The sequence below is a fragment of the Dromaius novaehollandiae genome, chromosome 4 (assembly GCF_036370855.1).
Source record: "Dromaius novaehollandiae isolate bDroNov1 chromosome 4, bDroNov1.hap1, whole genome shotgun sequence".
Classification (NCBI taxonomy): domain Eukaryota; kingdom Metazoa; phylum Chordata; class Aves; order Casuariiformes; family Dromaiidae; genus Dromaius; species Dromaius novaehollandiae.
Window position 1 is genome coordinate 71,428,414 of NC_088101.1, and position 20,953 is coordinate 71,449,366.

Below are 20,953 nucleotides of genomic sequence, written 5' to 3' on the forward strand. Positions count from 1 at the left end.
TTGTTTATAGATGCATGTGTGTTTGTGTGTATATATATTAAAAATTACTCAAATCATTTTATCATAGAAATACAGACTCGTCTGTGGGTGAAGGATGCAGTTACACCTCCTGAAAACTAGGTCTGCTCTTTCAGTTAATGCATAAACACTTATAATACTCTTACTCCAGAAATATTTCATTGATAAAACCCTGTTGCTTCTATATAGCGTGATTAAAAAAAAAAAAAAAAAAATTAATCACGCATCTGATGTGCTGGATTTTTTCCAGGTCTACAGTGAGTACAGAGCCAGTCTTGCATTTGACCTTGTTAGCAGTCGACAGAAAAATGTAAGCCTGAGAATAAAGGCATTTTCTTTTATTAACTAACATAATTGTTATGGGAAAATACCAGAAAAAATACTTTTGGAACTCTTTCACTCTGATAACGTTGACATTGTGCCTTGATATTTTTATTTATTATTTTTTTAGCAAGCAATAACGTGAATGTTTCCTTGTAATTCTGTTCTTCTCATTTTTATCCTGTTGTTCAGGTCAGTTGCAATACGCTTTAGTTGGTTTATTTTTCAGAGGAGACTTCCAAATACACTAGTAATGAGAATGAATAACTGTGACATTTTTTGAGATGTGTGAGATTTGAGTGGGCTCAACAAGGCTTTCTTGAGATAGCTTTAAATGACCATTCTTCCCATTTTATCTTTAACTATGTTATGTCAAAATACAGTGTTCATTAGGAATTTATACTATTTCTTCACACATAGCATGCACAGATGTTTAGGGTATAAATGTTTTTACCATGCATGTTATTCCTATGGTATGGGTATTTACAGAACACAGTGTTTGTTTTGGGTTTTCTTCCTTGTTATTAGTCCTTGGTTTTGGAAGGCTATCTGCAACATATCTTTCCTGGATGAGAGCCTTGCATTGCCCTAACTATTAATGAACTTTGTTATTTATAACTTATGTAGCTTTCCTGGGCATGTGCAATAGCTATTTCTAGGAATGCAGTAGCTGTACCTCAAAGTTTGACTTCTTCAGTTACCTTAATTAATAATGAATTTGTTAATAAAAACGGTTGGATAGTTCTGCAAATTGTATTACTTTTTCTAGTGACCCTCTGAGGAAAATGAGCATTTACAATGCTACCTAATTCCAGCATGGAGTTTTCAATACTGCATGAAAGTTGTTGTGCAGAGCAGCTGTGTTTTGAGTGCAAGTGTAAACATACTTTTTAAATGATTTTTAAGACAGTTATCTTGAGGCTAATTATAGGTGCTTGCAGAATGATTTTTAAAATCATTACTGTGATGGATAATTGCATTTTTTATCCCTGTTGTGGGTTTATCTGTTTAGTGTTTGAGGATCAAATTCGAATTAATACAAAAAACATTTTTTAATAAGCTAGTTACAATGTATAGATGAAATAGCATGTTTGGATTCAGTGTCCTAATTGCTCTTGATTTAGAGATTTGTATTATCCTCTAATTGCTCTTGATTTAGAGCACTGTAGCTAATCATACCAGTCATATTAGTATTACTTGTTTGTGTGAAAGTAGTTATTTGCATTTACATTTCCAAAGTTGAACAGGCACACTTTATACTACTGTAGTGTTTATTAGCAGACTGGTATATATGTAGGGGGTGTGCCAAGCTAAAATAAGCTCATTCCTTTGTATAAAGAGTTCACTATTCTTCCTCTTTCTTTTTTCCCTTTTTTAGGCATATACAGATTATAGTGATTCAGTTTCCAGAAGAATGGGTTTTATTCCTCTTCCACTGGCTGTTTTAGTAAGTTGTATCTTCTTTCCTACCGTTATTTTCTGTCAATATCTCATTTTGTTGAGAACACGTGCTTGTGAGATAGCTAGCTCACTTTGTTGTAAGGATGAAACAATCACCTTTTTAAATAACTGAAGGGATGCTACAAGGTTGAGTTAGTGTTCAGTATAACCTACATCATGTAATAATTGTAACTTCATGAATGTGTTACTGTTTATCAGCCTGGCATAAAAGGCTGAATATAGATTAATATTACAGAATTTATAAGCAGTTGGATTGTTGCAGTGGAATTGCGCTACATCTGTGCTTATTAAACATTTATTCCTTTTGGCAAGTATCCTGTTCATTCACTCAGAATAGTCAAAGCAGCTGGCTGCCAGAAGGTTAGCAGTAGTGCACTGGTTTTTTAGATTCTTTATAAAAGTCCTTGTAGTTGTCCCTGCAATGTTATGTTCAATGGCTCAGCTTTCTTTTGTATGGGAAAACTGAGCTTCTGAGCTGTGGTAGTGTAAAGGATTCTGAAATACTTTCCCCTGTCTGTTACATGGACATGGTGTTAAAAAATGAATCACTTCATAATTGGAAAGGTGTCCATGTGCTGTCTGTTCTGAATTAACTATTGCAGAATGTTTCTGTAAATTGTTGCTATGATTTTTCTCTGTATGCACATGTAGACAAGCAGTAGTTGTCATGATATTGGGAATATGTCCTTGCTTTGCCAGCAAAGATGTTAATTCATAATATTCCTGGAAGACTAGCTATATAAATTGCTGTGTGAGGTGAGGGGTTTTTGTGTTGTGTTTTTTTTTTTTAATGCAGTGTTTTCCCTTGAAGATGGGGAAAGATACTATTGATAGGTTTTATTTTACCTCTAGCTTTTATCCAGGATTAAAAAAAAACAAAAACCCAAACTGATGATCATAATTTCTTTTTTTAAAAAAAAAAGTCTAAAGTACCTCCAATCAGAGTTGGATTGAAATACCTTTCTCAAATTTATTGTGTTCTTAAATACTATCTTGGATAATAATAGATTTAACAGAAACTGAAATGCTTTGCTAACCTGGAACCGTAACCACCACAAACTGCAATAAACCTGAATTTTTTAGGATGTTCTGCTGCTGCAGGTTGGGAATTATATGCTACGTCTACAAAACAATGCTATATTCAAATTATTGTAACCTGTGTTTCACACTTTACTGTTTTATTTATTTTTGGTGGGTTTTTTTGGTTTGTTACATCAAAGTCAAAATGTTGAAGTAAACATTAGTAGACTAGTTTTGACAAAGTTACAACTGGTCTGGTCTGCAAAATCAATTAGTAGCAGATGCTAGTATAATATTTATTCAAACCAAAATCTTGAATAATCAGTGCTATCAAGGGAAACAGAGTAAATTACGATTAATGTTTCTATTTTTGTCTTGAACTTACCCAATATGGAAAGTCCCTTATAATACTCTATTAATAATTGCATGGTGTATGTTTAACTGTTTAATTTTTATCTTTAAAACAGCTCATCCGAGTTGTAACAAGCTCAATAAAAGTACAAGGAGTCTTAGCTTATGCTTGTGTTGTGCTGTTCTATTGTGGGTAAGTACTTACCATTATTTGATCAGATATATGAGAACTTTTGTTGATACTGCTAGGTAGAAATAAGTATTATGGCCAAGAGAAGGTGAAAATCTGTGCCTTTTAAGATATGTGGGCCAGAATGTAAGGTATAATCCTTGTACAGTTATGCACATCTGAATTTAAATAGAGCATTTTATATGTGCATTTTTAATACAGAAGATTTAGTAAACATGTTTAAGGTAAATTTTGAGGTATTTTATGCTGTAATAATTTGTGATGAGGGTAGTTATAGCCAAATAGTTGTTTTAAGGACTCTCAGAATTCTGTGCAATATAGAATTTATTTAAATTACAATGTAGAAATTTGTTTAGCAAAGGGCAAATTTGATTTATGTTAAATTTTAGTAACATAGCAGATATCAGACTAACCGTGAATAGAAGGGCATTTCTTTGAGAAAGTTCCAGTCTTAGCATACATTTCATCTAGATCTAAATATCATCTCTCTAAAATGACAGGAGACTGTATGCTACTGCCTCTAGTCTCTGCATGCCATGCTTTTGCTTTTAAGATAGTCATGCAGTCTGTTTCTTGCATTCAAGCTTTCATCCAGAAGTATTCCTCAATGGAAGAAATGATTGCAAGTAAATATAAAACGCTCTTGCTCATAAATGGACATTGAAATAGAGTTCAAACTGGACCCTCAGTACCATGACTGTATTTGAGTATTTGGGTATTAGAGTCCTCAATAAATAATTTTCAATAATGGAAATAATTAATGGAAAACTAATTGAAAGAGGGTATGCTGACGGATGAGATGTGTGTTTGCACTTTAAATCCAATCTGCTTTGCCTGTCTTGAGGAACTGGCTGTACACTGTATGGTGATTACCAGTTCCTGGGAAAGCTGCTTACTGAACTGCATGAGCATTTGTGTTCCCTCAGTACTGATTTGTTCTGGAAGAATGAATGCCCATAAAACTGGCTGTAAAGAGTTAAGTGACTCAAATTGCTGGGGCACAAAGTACAGAGGGTATTCTGTAGTGATCCACATGGCAATTCACGCAGTGGCTATTCATACCTGACCAGAATTGCAGAAACTGTCCCTCAGTGCCCCACCACATTGTTTTTGTACTTGAAGGCAGCAAGACTTGGGAATGAGACAGAAGTGGAAGACTTATAGGTCTGGCACAGAGGGTTCTGCAGGCTCACTGGAAGAGAGAAGTCTGCTGTTTTAGAATACCATATCAAAAGAATGGGATCACTACATATTTTTGTGTCTAGTTAAATTATGCCAACTCCCTCCCTTCTTTGCTCTGACCATGATTTGAAGGAAAGGCAGGATTTGGGTTGATGTGTCCAGTGTACATCAGAGTAGAGAAGCTTCTCTTTAGTGTAGGATAACTAGGACCTTAAGATACTGTAAACAGACCAAACATTAAACTGTTAGCCACGCTCCTCTACTGTACTTCAAGGTCTTCCCCAGCATAGCACGTGCAGTGCCCATGTTCTCCCCAAAGCTAGCCCTAGGTAATTGAAAGGATTAGCCCCTGATCATCACATTCATGCTATGGTGTACTAGGTGCACCTTCATACTGCTCAGTGTTTTTCCCAATATATGTAATATTCCCCTACATCTACTACTTCAGTTCTGTGGCCAGTCCTGGATTTTCACTGTCTCTGTGGCTTGGAGGGAAGGAAGAAGTAATGCTATTAGCATGCAGGATAAATTGCTGCTCTTTGGAAGTGTGGTTGCTAGTGAAATCCATGGGGAAGCTGCACTGTGCCACAGATTGGAGTCAAGGACAAGTATGTTTCCTGGGATAGGGGAGAATTGTCAGAAAAGGTGAAGAGGCAGCAATGAGGACAGACTTCAGAACTTTAGACCAAAAAGATTGTCTTGGGCTGGATTCAGGCCTGCAGTTTGAGAGTTTTGCCTTTAGGTTGCAAGAAAAAGACATTTGTGGCTTATTTTTACTCTACAGAAAAGTGGAAATAGTGGGGTTTTTTGTTTTTAAGTTTCTGCCATGATTTCAGATTTGGAGCTAACTCAGCTCCAGCTCCTACATCTTCCAAATGATTTGTATTCTCAACGCAAATTTCAGTTTTGTCTTTTGTATTGCTATTTAGCAACAGTAATGCTATATATGACAATACTCAGGAGTCATGCCCTGCATTTGAAACCTGAGTTTTCTTTTTCTAGGATTTTGAACAATTTCAGACTTACCTGGTATTTAGAAACTTGAGCCTGGGGTGGGTCAGGGAAAAGAAAGAGGGAGAATCGCTAGAAACTTCTATATAATTTTCCATGAGATGCTAGAACTGATACAGTAAAGAGTTGACTTACTGCCTGTTCAACTTCTGATCTCTTTAAATCAAAATAGGATCGTGTCCTAAACACCTACTCTTACAGGAGGAAAAAAAGCACATATTACTTGAACTTATTAAAAACGGAGGAGAGCTGCTCTCAACTCAGTAACAAAATCTGTCCTCATAACCTAATAAGATTGTAGAGAACCATGGCTTTCAACTTGCATAAAATGGTATCTTCTTTATGGTTGCTTGGATACTAAAATGACAGTTTCTTTTGAACACTTAAAATGGTCTGCTCTGCTTGTTCTTCCATTTCTCTAAATGGCTTATTTCTAAAAGTGAATGTGTTGCATAAAATTCCCTTAGAAATGCTGGGTACTTCATTTTTCTATTTGACATGTTCTGACTACATTAATGCAGTGAGAGAGAGTGCAGTTGCTGCTGAAGTATGCTTGGGTCACTTTATGATTAAGCAGTTAGACCCACTCTATGGATTTTAATCTGCAAATGTTCATTTATCTCCAAGTCATCTTTTTAGTCTATTACAGTGATGTCTAAAAAAACACTTTCAGGGAGTGGAGAATGAATTTAGACTCTTCATTTGGATCCCTTTTTTGTTATATAGGTTGATATGTGTAGAGAATATTTATATTTATCCTACAGAGGATAGGTAGCTATTTCAGTGTTCTTCTGTAGTCAGCTTTCTGTGCTTTCACCTTTGGAGTGGACATTGGTCTGCAACAGGCCTAGTACTTAATGTAACATTAATGGAACTTACATTTTACAAAACTCATTTGAGCTGTAAATCTTAAAGCGCTGGGTGGTAGACAAACCTTCCTGCTCCTCAAATGAGAAGATAGGTCTGAGGGACTTAAGTGGTTTGCTGAACTTCATGCTGCAAATAAACAGAAAAAGAATCTGCTATCAACTGGACCATGCTATGATGACAGTGTAGGGCTGCCTCTTAGGATTTGTTGAGTTTTACGAACTGTCTTTTGTAATATGAAGAAGGACTTAATATAGACTACAGTTTAATAAAGTAAGGTATTTGGCTTCTTGTGTTTTAAGTCCACTAGTGATTCTTGGTTGGGCAATACTGAAGGCTACAGTTTCAACAGCAGCATGTTTAATAGTGAACTTGCTCCTTCAAGCGCCCTTTCTAGTTCTGTGTTTAAATATTTGATGTATTAAATGGCTGCTGAACTGTCCTTTTAGTCATTTTGTTGAACAGTGATAAACAGTATAAAACTTGACATTTTCCTCTAAATGCCTTCTGGGATAAAAGGATTCTTTTTTTTTTTTAAGCATTAAGTCAGAAGCAAATTGTTGAGAAAAGGAGGCTACGTTTTTGATCTTGCTGTTGAAGGGATTTAATTTATTAGATAATCCTTCCAAGACAGCAGTAACCGTATGTGATTATTTTTATTATGAATACTTGATATTGCAAATATATAAATAAATCCTTTTGTTTTTCAGGTTAATATCTTTAAAAGTCCTTAATAGTATTGTTTTGCTGGGGAAATCATGTCAGTATGTAAAAGAGGCAAAAATGGAGGAGAAGTTGTTCAATCCTGTCCTGACTGCCACCCCAGGGAAGCCAGTCAGTAAACCGCAAAGCAAATTTAAATCTACCCAAGGTAAACTTAACTGTTTGGTTTTGTTTTCAAATGTAATGAAATAAATTGCTTCCAGATTGAATTTAAATAAGGTGTATGATGTTTATGACAATAGGCCCCTTGCCGAACCTTGATTGTACAATATAGCAGCTGTGAACACAAGTCTCTAAATATAGTAGAATTTCTAGCTGATATCTCATCTTTTGTGTATAGATTTTCTTCTCTGTAAGATCCCACCCTGATACACGGAGGAGATGGAGATATCAGAACAGTAGCATGTTTTGTTTGAAAATATCACTACACAAATAAGTAAATATTTAAGTGTCACCACCTGGCAGGTTGAGGAAGTGTTTCATGCATTTCTTATGGAAATGAATGTAAAACATGCTACTCAATAGGTGTAATTTAAAATGCTAATGAATGGAAGGAATGAAAAGCTTTATGAAATCTGAATAGGAATTTCAGATCACTTCTGAGAACACTCTTCTCATTTCAAGTCTGTCGAGCAGTGCGGTTTTCTTGTTTGGGTCCTCAGTGTTAGCTGTTAAAGTACTGTTACACTGCTTGTTAATAATGTAATGGGGCGTTATATTATATTCCTGTAACACGTTATAGAAGGAAAACAAACCTTTATTGTTGCAGTCGACTGAGTTGGGTTGTCTATCTTCTCTGTGAAGAATTCAATGTGAGAGCCCTAGAGAACATAACAGTAAGGCTTTTATTGTGTTCACTCCATTGCTCGCCAAAGACTCGAACAGCTCCAAATTTAAGGTGCTTATTAGTCGTCAGTGTCTCGCCAGCAGTAGTAGAGTTAAGAATCTGTTAGTGTTTCAGTCATAATTCCCTATATCTGAACTATGTCAAAGCACATCAGGCTGAAACCTGGTGCATACTTTTTTGATAGCTTAAATTCATAGAATTGCTTTAGTTTCATGAAAGAATGCAATATGTATTGGTCTGAATGCCTTTTGCATTTCAATAGAGGACTCTAATAATGACAATGTTTTAATTAAACGTGTTAGTATTACACTTGGATATGGAACTTAAGCCATACTTTTAAAGACTGACCCTTGAAAAACCTACTGCTCACAGTAAATAAATCCTGAAGACCCTTTTTAGCTGAAGCAGCAGTAAGCTTACCAGGTCAGTCAGCAGAGATTTCTATTCCCTCAAATGGAAAAAATTTAATTAGAAAGTAGCAATCAATAAGCTTTTGCTAAATTTATTTAAACTATTCTTAACTGTCATCAGTGTTTAAAAAAAAAAAAATTGAGCTTTCATCAGGTTCTCCAGTAGTATATACCTTTTAATAGGTCTTTATTTACTAGAAACCTCAATTAGGTAAAAGAATGATTTCAGCTTCCCTAGCTTCTGTCTCTATTACTGCTGGGTTCTGCAGTATTGATTAATCCCTGTGCCCCACTTACCAGGTTTGTGCGGTACAAACTCTGTAACAATCACTACAATGAGCATAAGAGAATTAATCTGTAGTCTACTTTCCAGGAGCTTAGAATGTAAGATAATGTATTTTCTTGAGAATTTCCACCTTTTCCACAGAAACAGTTTAAAATTTTGAAGGATAAAGTTTCATACTTCTTCAAGAATGGGAATTCTAATCACTGGTAATCATTTGTAGCTGATCAGTTACTTCTCTGTAAGTTGCTTGGTTAGAAAATACTTCTCTGTGAAGTTTTACAGTTAGCATTATTTGTCTCCTTTCTTGATGCAAATACAGTACCTTTGACTTGCATAAAAGTGTAAAGAATAATCTGTTTGCCTAGCAGTAGTAGATGGTATACTGTGAAGCAATGCTGTAAAGAAGAAAGTTTCTTTTCTTTAGTAGCTTAATTTATATAGTACTGATGTATCTCTGAAAATAGCTGTTTCAGTTGCTACTGTTCCTGTCAAATAATGTTTTCTTGGATTTATCTGCAGTATGTTCAACATTAGTCAGATTTTTTCAGTTTCCTTTAGAAACAATAACTCAGATTTTAAGAGGAGCAAGCAAGTAATAAAATGCGATCTCCTCACTTTCCTATGCATTTTAAGTATTTTAAAGTGTTTTACTAAAACATAGAAATAACACATGGATTTTACGCAAATATCTTAAGTTAATGGAGCCAGTGTTGAATGCCATTAAAGTAAGAGGCAGGAATCTTGCAATAAAAATAGACATTTTCAATGAACTGCTTTAGAATCCAGTGCTGTAAGTGTAGCACGGCTAGAGTAATTTATTAGCTATCCCTAGAGCAGTCAGGTTTATTCCTCATATGTAGAGGATTAGACACATTTAGTTTCTTTTAGAGAAACTCCTTTTGTACATTCCAGTTGAAAATGTGTACTCCACATAGTGACTGGAGAAAATCTTTCCACATAAGTCAACAAAAATAAGTACATAAGCCAGAAGAAGGCAGAGTGCATCTTCTGGCTGCTTTTTTTATTGTATCCTTTTATATATCTTACATAATCTGTTTCTTAGGCTCTTGTGCCTTCTCTGAACTTCCATAAAATTCATTTTTATCCTTTTACCAGTTTAGAAAAGTAGAGTGGTTAATAAGGAAATCTGCTTTCTGGTAAAAACTAAGAAGAGATAGTGACTTGGTAGTTATTAAGGTTATCTGGCTTCCACAAATTATTCTTCTGTTGCTTCTGCTGCTTTGATGCGTCTCACTTTCAGGACAACTTTGGATGAATCTGGACATGACATCAGTTTGTATCAGATGATGCATCAGTATGCCTGTGTCACATTCATGATCATCTTTGTAATTATCTGTCTCCTCTTCCAACAGGAATTTCCACAGATGAAAATGGATCTACATCAGTTACCAGTCAACCTGTGCATCAGAAAGAGAATATGCCGTCTTTACTTGTAACAAGCAATTCTGATCAATTTCTGACAACTCCTGATGGAGAAGAAAAAGATATAAACCAAGACAGTTCAGAATTAAAACACAGGTCTTCAAAGAAAGATTTGTTGGAGATAGACAGGTTTACTATCTGTGGAAACAGAATTGACTAATTTTTTGGTTGTTTTTTTTTTTTTTTTTTTAATCAATGTGCTAAGGATACTGAGCTGTTGGGACAGCAGATGCTACCAGAATGGACAGTTGCCAAAAAAGGCACATAAATATTTATTTAAAAACTTAAATTATTAATGGCAAACAAATATTAATTTCTTTCTACAAGTAACTTGGCTTGGTGTCAGGTCAAGTAAGCAGTCTCTAACTTGCCTCTCGGAAAATGTGGTGGATCGTGAGTCTCTAGCCTGGTGGCAGAGCTGCAGTATCGCTTTTCTGGAAAATAGACTGGGAAAAAAATAGTCCTGTTTTGCGTTACGAAACCATGCTTCCAGAACGTACTACTTTTCATGAAGGTTCCTCCAATGTAAGGATATTCCTGGAAATGTATGACAACTTTACAGGAAGCTTGCCTTCCCAGTTATGTTGTTTTATTAAACATCTGCAAACAGAATTCAAAACTTGTAGTTATCAATGAATACATAAAAAAGCACTCGTACATTAAACAGTAAGTCAAGACAGTTATTCTTGTCATCAGAAAAATCTTTTCAAGATGTATCTGAACTATTCAGAATAAAATTGTCTTTAAATGAAAGATATACTGCATAGTATTTTATCTAAATACTAAACACCAAGGAAAAAATCATAAATACAAAATATAGTGAAGGTTCTGCTTAACTGTGCAAATATGAAGCATAATCATTTCTTGTGTTCAGTTATGTCCTGCCAAGCAAACTATTTATACAGTTATTTTCTAAAGCTGAGGACTTCTGGTTGCTGTGGAAAAAATAATAAAAGGGCACTTCTATATACTAAGGGAAGGCAATGTTAATTGCAGCAAGCAAAAGTAGCGTTGCATTGGAACTGTATGGCATCAGTGCAACAGAAACAAATCATTACACTGCATTTCGGGTTTAACTCTTTAAGAATGACATCTCTGTATTAACTTGCCTGAGAATGTCTATGATAGCTTGAACAGACAATCAAATCTGAATTATCCATTTTAATAGATGAGTTTTAGTCAAACTTAAGTAGACCGACTAGACTTATAAAGTGCATTTAAGCATTACAATGCGTCTTAAGCTCTCCTCACACCAGAAATAATGGGAGAATGGTTTGGAAAAAAAAAAAGAGAAAAGAAAGATGGTTTGGAATCGTTAAACCAAGAATGAAATAAATTTCAGCTCAAAACTTTAGGCTGGAGATTGGCATCAGAAGACACCCTTTAGGTAATGATAAATTCTGCATATGCTGTTAGAAAGAAAACACAGCACTAATGTCTTCAGATGCCAGGTATCTAAGTATGCATCAGTTTCACTTTCCAAGGAAAACTTATTATACAGGTGCTTCAGTGCTGAATGAATGATGACAAAAGTTACTTTTCACTAATTTCATAATTCATCAGAGTGGGAAGGCAGAGATTATTTAGTTTATGAATATAAAATGTGAAAGTTCAGTGTAATCCCTGAAATTTGCAGGACTACATTAATATAGCAAATGGGATAAATGCACAGAATTATATGCATCTGAGCATATTTAGTAATGAGATGGCTTTGCCATACAGGCTAACATGGTCTGCTTTGGTGGGACCTTCTTGCTGCAATCTTTCAGCCGTTCGTCTCTCATAAAGAGACGTTGGAGTAATGGCCAAAATCCATGGATACTGGTCAGGGGTGAAAGTAGAAGGAAGAGGACTTGCACTGGGGAAAAATCTGAAATTCTTTAATTTTTGATGTATTTTATACTAATTGGAGAGGTTCACACATTGAAATTCAAATGATCTGTCGATTTGGTGTGTCTTATTTTTGAATTATTTAGCAGTTGCTAAAGGAAGCTTGGAATTGCTTTCATTTTTTTCTGTTGAATGACATTCTGTATCAATTTTATAAGTGCATCTGTGTGAAACTTAATAAATCAATTTTGTAATATTTGTTTAAAAAAGTAAAAATACAGTGTTGGCATTTCTTTGTTAATATTCATAGTTGGTAAATCTGCCATGTATTTACTGTATAAAAGTCTGGTTTCCATATGGTAAGATTCTTGCAATTGTGGGACAAGAAGGTGTATTAGAACTGATTTATTACTGGCTTTACTTCTGTGTTTGTTTCTGTTTTTAATGGCAGTTGGCTATTGCTTCTTGTAGGAAGAAAAAAAGATGTTGATGCCAACCTACTAATAATTTATTGGTTAAAGGCAAAAACAATGCAAATGAAAAATTGTCTTAAGGATGGCCTAATCTGTGTAGTTGGTTACTGCAGTTGGACTTGTTACACCTTTACAGCAAAGCCAAATGCAATTTTAGTGTGCTTGGGCAAACGCTTTACTTGGCATGTGACAGTAATAGTTAAAGCATAACAGCTAACCACTCTACGTCTGTGTCCTGGCCCAGATCCTACATTGCTACTTTTATTGTTTTTAATTGTGCTAACTAGATTTGTAGTAGTCTAGCTGTGCTTTTGGGTATGGCAGTTGCATTTCCATTTGCTGTGCAGGCATAACCTTGATTTTGTTACTCATAGATCAAAATAGTTTAAAGGTGTGTTTGGGACATTGCTCAGAAGGCCTTGCAAACAACAAGTTCCCTTAAACTCTTTGGAAGTTTGATAGAGGCTCTAGTGGACTTGAAATTTCATTGTTTTTTCACTTGCTTCAAGCTCTCAAATTGTTCTTGTGGTCTCACTCATGACTTGATAGGGACTCCTTGGGCATCTAGCCCTCCGTCTTTAATGAAAGGTCACAGCTCCGTCTCTAACCCTGGGCAGGCCTCTCGCAACTCGAGGTGATTTGTTGGGCAAAAAAGCGAGGTAGCCAGACCTAATGTACAATCTGTAGATGTGTCTTGATTTATGTAGATTTTCTTGGAAAGTTCTGGTCTTAACAACGCGATAACAGTGGAGAACATCAGAGGTTAAACAGTGAATAAATGAAGTTCTTCAATTTATAAATCCCTTCAGAAATAAGATCTGGACAATCCTGATGGAAGCAGTGATATTTCAACGGAAGTCACAGTTGCCAAATTAATTCTAAAAGCACACACTGAATTCAGTGTATGTTCATAATGAGATGGATTATGGGAGCATTAATAACAAACATATTTTCCGTAGGATTATTAATTATTCTTTGAAAGGTTTTGAAGCCTTTCAGATGTTCATCAGCAAAGCAGAATTTCCCCTCAAGCAAAGTAGTTTCACAATCACAAGGACACTGTTAATTTAGATGGATCATAATTTAGAGTTTGAAGCTTTTGAACTTTGTTTTTCTTGGTGAGAAATTTTACATGCTTATTTAGAAGTTAGTTTTTGTAAGTCAGCATTGTTCTTAAGGTCACTGTTTGTAAAAGGCAGAATTTGCGCAGTTGTGGCTGTTCAAATGCCAGCTGAGCTGTTGGGTACAATTCTGAATCATCTTGGTGGTGACAGGCAGGAGAAAGAATGAAACTTCTTAATTGTGGCACATAGTTAAACTTTGAAACTTCTGAAACATTGCAAAATTTTCTTTGTCTTACAAGCCAGACCACTCCACTGTGAGGAAACTGGGAGTTATCAGCTATATCAGTTTTGTGTAACCAGCGCTTTGGAAGTGTTCTTCACAATTACTAAACGGTATTTTCAAAACTTTTTCAGAGTAATTGCTCTATCTTACAATTTGGCTATATTTATTTAGCTGACTCCAAGAAAGCAAATGGTCGTGCGTGAGTACTAAGCAGCTAGCAAAGAAGGCTGTAACAAACACTTTTGAAAGCTGTAAAGTGGAACCATCTTTGTCTCAAGGCAGTTTTTTGCATATAATGGTAGAATATATTTAGACTATGAAGGTTCTCAAAAAGACCTGATATATCATTTCTAAATGTTTTTGAGTTTGCAGTTCTAATGACAGAAAAACCCAAAATGGTAATAGCTTTTTAAAATACTGATCGCTCACTTTTCCCCAAAATACTATCTATTGTCATGCTTGCAATGAAATAAGCTCAATTTTAAAGTTTGCCCTAACTGTAAGTAAATACTCTGCCCACCTGTAATAGACTGTGTACACTGTCATTTCTTCCATTTATTCCTACTCTGTAGTAGTGGTATGCCATCAAGCAGAGATAAGGTTTCACCTTTCATTTAAGGCACTTCTGTCTTAGAGCCTAAATCTAGAAACTGTTGTGCATCCAAGATGGAGAAGAATTGATGCTTTGGGAGTGCAAAGATCTGGGTTGCACTAGCACTACCTCGGGTGCTAATTTTTTAGGATGACTCTGGTGCATTTCCTTCTGTTGTAAGCTATCTCTGCTAAATAAATCTTGTTACTGAACAGGCAAATACTGTATTATATTGCACTTACTATTTGTATGTTTATATACAAAAAATTATTTTGGCAATCTGAGATTGGTGATACCAGAGTAGTATTGCAAGATACGTGTATTTTTCTTAATGAAGCGGCATTTGGTGTTCAAGGAAGGTTCAGGTTTTATGCTGGAATTAATTCTTTCCACCCACGCTCAGTTTGTGGAAGCAGTGATGAAGTTTCTATTTATACATTGGCTATGTCAAATATTAGAAAGAATTTGTTCTGTGATGCCTACTCCTCACAGGTGCTTGTACCCTCTGTTCCTGCTGAAAATGAGTAAGAATCAAAGCAGTTCAAGAATTGCTAGATCTCTGTTGATAGTGAGAGTTTAAAATAGGCAGTTCAGATATTGATCACAGGGTCTTGAAAAGTGGTGACTGTTTCACCAAGAAGTGTGGCAATGAAACTGTTAAAATCCAACTCTGGACAGCACATTCTTAGTCTCAATACAAAAAATCAGAACAAAAACATCAGTATGCGAGTTGATGCTAGCAACTAGAAGCCTGGTGATGGGACTGTCAGTCCAGAATTTGCCTGCAGGTCAGATGTGAACTTGACATTGTTGTTAAAGGCAGCATAGCAATATAGTCATCAGCCAACTTTTTTCTATAGCTAAGGCAGCAGGAGCTATGCTAAACTTGTCTCTCCTGGAAGCAGTTCTTGAAATACCGTGTGCATATATGTCTAACCTCAAAGCTAGAGGGCCTTGTTTTCGGTTCAGTTAATGCTCTATACCCTTTGGATTTCTGCAAGGCATAGCTGTAATGACAATGAATCTCGCCTTGAGACTTGGTGTCAGCTGCTGATTTGAGACAGTATCCTAATATGATAGCAAAGAACCTACTTACTAGACTGATCAAAAACACCTTCTGAATTGTCTTTAGTCCTGTGAATTGACTGGGATACTGGAGAGGGAGAGCTAATTCTGCTTGAGCTGTCTGGTAATGGTTCTTCTCTGGAGTGGAAAATATTCTGTCTGGAATAAAACTGGAGAAGGGAAGGATTCCTGGCCTATAAAGAAAATTGTTAGTTTTCTTATTTTTATATTAATTGCCTTTTCTTCCTCCAAACCTAATTGCTGTCTTTGGGTTTGCCATAAAATCCCAAGTAGCTTTCAGTAGCCTGTAATGAATTAGTTAGATGGATTTTCAATTATCAGCATTATGTTTTTGTTCCTGAATAATATGAGGACATCTGGGAACCTTCAAAGTATAATTTGTCAAAGACTATAAACAGAACTCCCTAATTAATGAGAATCTGTAGCCTGCAAGCCACCTGAAACCTGTTAATTTTGTTTAGTATATTGTAGAGCATTTGGAAGTCTTTCCTACTATCTTGAAGAGAAACTGTTCAAAGTAATGTTTTTCATAGATAAAATCATAGACAAGTGATACCGGCTCCTTTCAGCCACCTTGGGATAATGTTAAGCAAACAGACTTCTAAAGTTTGTGTCATTTATATAGTTGTTAAAGAGCAACAAAGAATATATTTTTATATGTATATGAAAAACAAACGGAAACGGTTTGGGCAGATAAAAATACGCCAGCTTTGACCATTTGGGGGAAAAAAAAAGGCTTTTGAAAACGGCTTCTGTAAATGCAGAGCTTTATACATGAAGTCTAACAGGAGGAATAACATAACATTTGGATGCACGTTTTCAGAGATGTGTTTGTGATAGGGATGAAGCAGGGTAAGACACTTTCATTGTGATTCCACATTCATAGTCCGTGTATTTTATCACCTCTCTATTTGGGAGAGATTAAGTTGACTGCCAGCCCATTAAAACCCTAGCCTGTTAAAACCAACCGAACGGTGCCTGAACAAAATTGGGCTGTAACATTAGTTACTGAATGCTCTTGTTCGTCGGGCTGGACACCAGGTCTTCAAAGTGTATAGCTGTCCCTAAGATACATGCTCAGGACTTGGGGAAAGTGCTCCTTGGAGCAGCATTTTCTCTGATACTGTGCAAGAAGCCCTCATAGAATAAGACCTAATTATGTAGATAAGAGTAAATCCTCTTGTTCATGAATTGGTATAATGCCTGACTGACTGAGCTGGTGGGAAGGGGGGCTTAAGTCTGGGCACTTTCTAAAAGCAGGTATTTCCCCTCTTTTGTTACACTGCTCTGAATGAGCACGTATGATTTCCCTCTGCTCGTGGGCACCAAGACAAGACTATAGCCCCAAGCAAACTGCGACAGGCTTTCCTAGATATGGACTGCATATAGAGAACAGAATGGAAAATGGAGGCCTTTGTCAAAGTGCCCTTTGTAACTATAAATAATGCACCTTTGTATCACAGTACAAAAGTTTTCTATTTGCTTGATCTCGTGTCGTAATAAGTGGTACAGTTGCAACCAGAGAGTCATTTTAGAGGCAGTTCTCTTTGCGTCTCAATGTCGAGAGCCCGGGGTTGGGGGAGAGGGCAGGTGCTACTACGATGATGATGGTGTGGTTTGACAGGCAGAGGAATAAAGCAGCTAGTCTCTGTCCCACTTGCCCCTTGTAAAGTGGCATGGATTTGTGCATGTGTGTGCAAATGCAGCAGCCTGGCATGCTGCGTGGCGCACGGGGATACAGATGTATGAGCTCTGAACAGCTCCTCTCGCGTCCAAAGGAGGATATTTTTAAGAGCTATGCTACAAGTATGGCAAGCTCTAGCCCTTCCACTACTGGGGCTTTTTTAAGCTACTTAGCCAGCTAATGTATTGGCCATGCTTTAAAGGAATCACAGAAGATTATGTAGCACACTAGACTACAACAGCTGCCTGTATTTTGGCAAGGTAATGCCATAATTTGGATCTTTTTCTGTTTTTATTCTCCTGTCTTTTCCTCCTTGCTCTTTTGTGTTCATGTTCATTACATAGCCCAGCACTGGTGGCTGGAGTCGCTGCCAGCAGAACAGAGGAGAGCGGCTCCATCAAAGGCTGAGGCTTGTCCCTTCAAAGCTGTTTGGCTTGTTTCTGCAGGTTTTGTTCCAGGACTGTAAAATCTGCACTCACTTGCTTTTCTTCAGTCTACTTTTTTTTCTTTTTTCTTTTTTAAACCTCTGTAAATCGAGCCTGTTTCACAGTATCAAAAGCTGGACAGAACTGCTTGTTCTAGCTCAGGTCCTGCCCAGTGCAGGGTAAAATTCGTGTAGTTCCTGAGATGTACTTGCTGAACGTCTTCCTAAATCTTAAGTGGATACTCCACAATCTCCTTGAACAGTAAATGCGTATACTGTAAAGGCTATTTATTACCTGTAGGAAGTTTCTGACTGTCTGATTTAGATCTTCCCTACTGAAATTTAACCCCCCTACTTTTCATCCACCCTGGACATGGAATATAAATTTCTTTTTTCCCCCTCTTTCTCTCTTTACATCTTTGGCACCTGAGACTGTTCCATGTTTCCCTTCAAACTTTTTCTAAACAATCAAATGAGTTGAGTTTCTCTGTACGTGGACTACCTGCCGTGTTCTTCCTGAGGTGGAAACTGGGCACAAAACTCCAGCTGAGGCCTTCTTACAGAGCTGAGTTGAAGCAAAGGATTATATTAGCTAGCTTTTAATTAATATATCCTGGGACTTAAACACCATGTCACTTTCGACCCAGTGCATGGAATGCACTGTAGTATCTATATACTTTCAACAGAACTATTTAATTTTTCCCAAGCCTGGACTGGTGCTGTAGTTTAGTGCTATCAAAATGTAAACTTTTGTATTTGAACTGCTTCAGTTTAATTTTTTACTGCCTCTGTGATTTGTCAAGTTTGTTTTGAACTTCTGTCCTCTACTGTATTCACAGGCTTTTCTTAACCTTTCTCTGGCACCGGCATAATTTGCCTCAAATTTAACAGCGCACTGCTACGCCATTCAGATCAGTGATTAAAAATACTGTATGGCAATAGACCACAAACAGATTTTTGTAGAGTCTTATTTCTACTATTTTGACAATGAGCTATTGATTAGATACTCCCATAGTTTCCCAACAAACTTCATGACTGCTTTAAGCAATTTTTAATCTGGACTGTTTCCCTAGTTTGAGAGTACCCTCTGAGACAGTATCAAAAGCTTCAAGAAAATCAACATTTGTGACATCTGGTGCTTCTTACCTTATGGTATATTATACTGTTGATGGGAAATGCATTGGTTTGAAAGAACTTGACAAATTTATGTTGGCTTTTATTCATCCTCATGTTACCTTTTGAGTACTTAGAAAAAAAATTTGACTACTTGCCCAGAAAAATTCTGGAATGCTGTGGTTAGACCTATTGTTTCCTCTTCCCCTGTTTTAAAGACTGCTCTTAAATCTTTTGGTAAATCTACTCTTCCAGAAGCTCACAAGAAAACTGCTAATGACTCTGTTAGCCCCTCTGGGGAGTTTTTGTTTTAGTGGCCAGGATGAAGTTCATCGGATGTTACCCGAGTGAAGACATCTCACTTACCGAAGCACTGATCTGGCAGGATCCCCAGGAGTCTCCGGGGAACTGCCAGTGCGTTTTGGTAGGGAGAATGGGGGTTTTGTGCTGCTGTGCTTAGTCTTCATGTGATGTTCCCATGAAATAGATATGAATCTAGGAAAAAAGCTCTCATAATGTGTTGCAAAGTCTTACTAATGTGTCTCCAAGCAGCTGTAGGTTAGCACTTCCCTCCTTTTATCCCTATCACAAGAATACCAAAGAACCTTGAAGAGAGGAACAGGAAAGAAATAAGAAACTTCACAGAATGCCAAATGATTTCTAGTCTGTTGCTATGGATACTGCATTAAAAAACAAACAAACCCCCAAAGTCCTTTGTTCTGAATGCTGTTTGATCATTGCATATGACTGCCCCTGGTTCTTAATTAGTGCAGGCACTGACCAGTTACTTCTTGTTCACCTTCTCTGTTGCTACTTACGTCTTTATAGACCTCAATCATATTCTTCTTCAACAATCTCTTCTCCAGTGTGTAGAGCCTTCTTAAAGGAACTATTTGATTCCTTTGATTACTTTGGCGCCCTTCTCTGTACCTTTTCTAGTTTTATAGTGCTATGGTGCCTTAATACTGTTTCAGGACTAACAAATTTTTCCCAATTATGCCAGCATCTCGGGGATATTTCTGCTGTGCCTCTGTTTAGTTACACTTGCCTTCTTGCAATCTACTGCTTTTACTTTGCTGTTATACCTCCCTCATATCCAAAACCTTGTGAAAACTATCATTTTATATGGGCCCTCACACAGCTTGTCCACTCGTACTCTCAGATGGTCCCTCCCAGTTGCTTAGGATCAGCTCTGGAAAAGCGACATCTCCTTGTCTTAACTTTCCTATCAAATACCTAAACCTTTCTATTGCTACCAGATAACGTTTGGATCACTCTATTAGCTTGCCCAACAAGAACCCTGGCCACCTTATTTCTGTCAGCCTGTGGGACTTAGCAGACCTCCAACTAACTCCTACGTTCCTTTCAATCATTGCAAAGAGTTTTCCTAGCGTGTCTATTTTTTTCTGCAGATTGACCTTAGAAATAGTGGTTGCTCCAGGATGTAAGAGATTATCTTCTTTCTTCCCCTTCTATTTCTTTTTGAGCAGTCTGTATTCCTTTAGACTGATATCACTCATACCTCATTAATTCTCTGTCCACCAAAATAGCATTTAATTGGTACATGTAGTAAAGCTTTCAAGGTCTTACGTTTTGTTTCCTGGCACTAGTACACAGGCATCTACAATTTCAGTTGGGGGATTTCCCCCATCTTCCTTCCTGTTCTTCCTCCAGACTTACAAAGGGATGTTATTTCTCCTGGTCTTCAGACTTTAGTCCAGATCAAGTTGTTACTGCTTTGGGCTTTCTGTTACTCTTTCCCTCTCAAGTCTTCTTTGAAGCCTTCCCTTCCTGGAAAGCTGGCAGGCAAAGAGGCTCTCCTCATGCAGACTATTCCTGCCTTTCCCTATAGCTCATGCAACGTTGCCCCGTGGCTGAGGATGGCAAAGCTATCTCTGATGCACCATTTGCATGCTTGTCTTCAGGATGTATTTGGCTCTGCCTGATCCTTAAGCAGAAGGATTAGGATTCCCTAAACCTTTAGTGCAAGTCTTCTAGAGCAACTTCATCACTGCTTTCTTTCCACTTCAAGCCTTTCCTCCAAGTATCTTAGTTGAACACCCAGGGTCACTTGGCTAGTGAGTCTTGGCTGAGTTTTTGTGCCTGTCCAATAACTTTCAGACTCAGGTACTGATGGAGGTTATGTGTCCCGGACGGGTGCCCTTCTGTCACACTCAGCTGAAAGTCACCAACTGCCACGGGAGAGTCAATAGGACTGGCGACTGTGAAACTCAGTTTTTTTAGCGAGTGACAGGTCCTTTTCTGCAACTAGGA

The 20,953-nt window shown here is 37.0% G+C and overlaps 1 protein-coding gene across 4 annotated transcripts in view; it reads left to right on the top strand.

Annotated features, from left to right (window-relative positions):
• Positions 1–12,236, top strand: part of TAPT1 (transmembrane anterior posterior transformation 1) — a 53,854-nt gene extending 41,618 nt beyond the window's left edge. For all 4 annotated transcript variants that reach the window (XM_026121970.2, XM_026121971.2, XM_026121972.2 and 1 more), the window contains 5 exons: positions 269–328; positions 1,718–1,786; positions 3,288–3,364; positions 7,132–7,292; positions 10,061–12,236. In XM_026121970.2, coding sequence (XP_025977755.2) covers positions 269–328; positions 1,718–1,786; positions 3,288–3,364; positions 7,132–7,292; positions 10,061–10,290 — 597 coding nt within the window. In that variant the 3' untranslated portion in view covers positions 10,291–12,236. The remainder of the gene's footprint in view (positions 1–268; positions 329–1,717; positions 1,787–3,287; positions 3,365–7,131; positions 7,293–10,060) is intronic.
• The last annotated feature ends 8,717 nt before the right edge of the window (positions 12,237–20,953 follow it).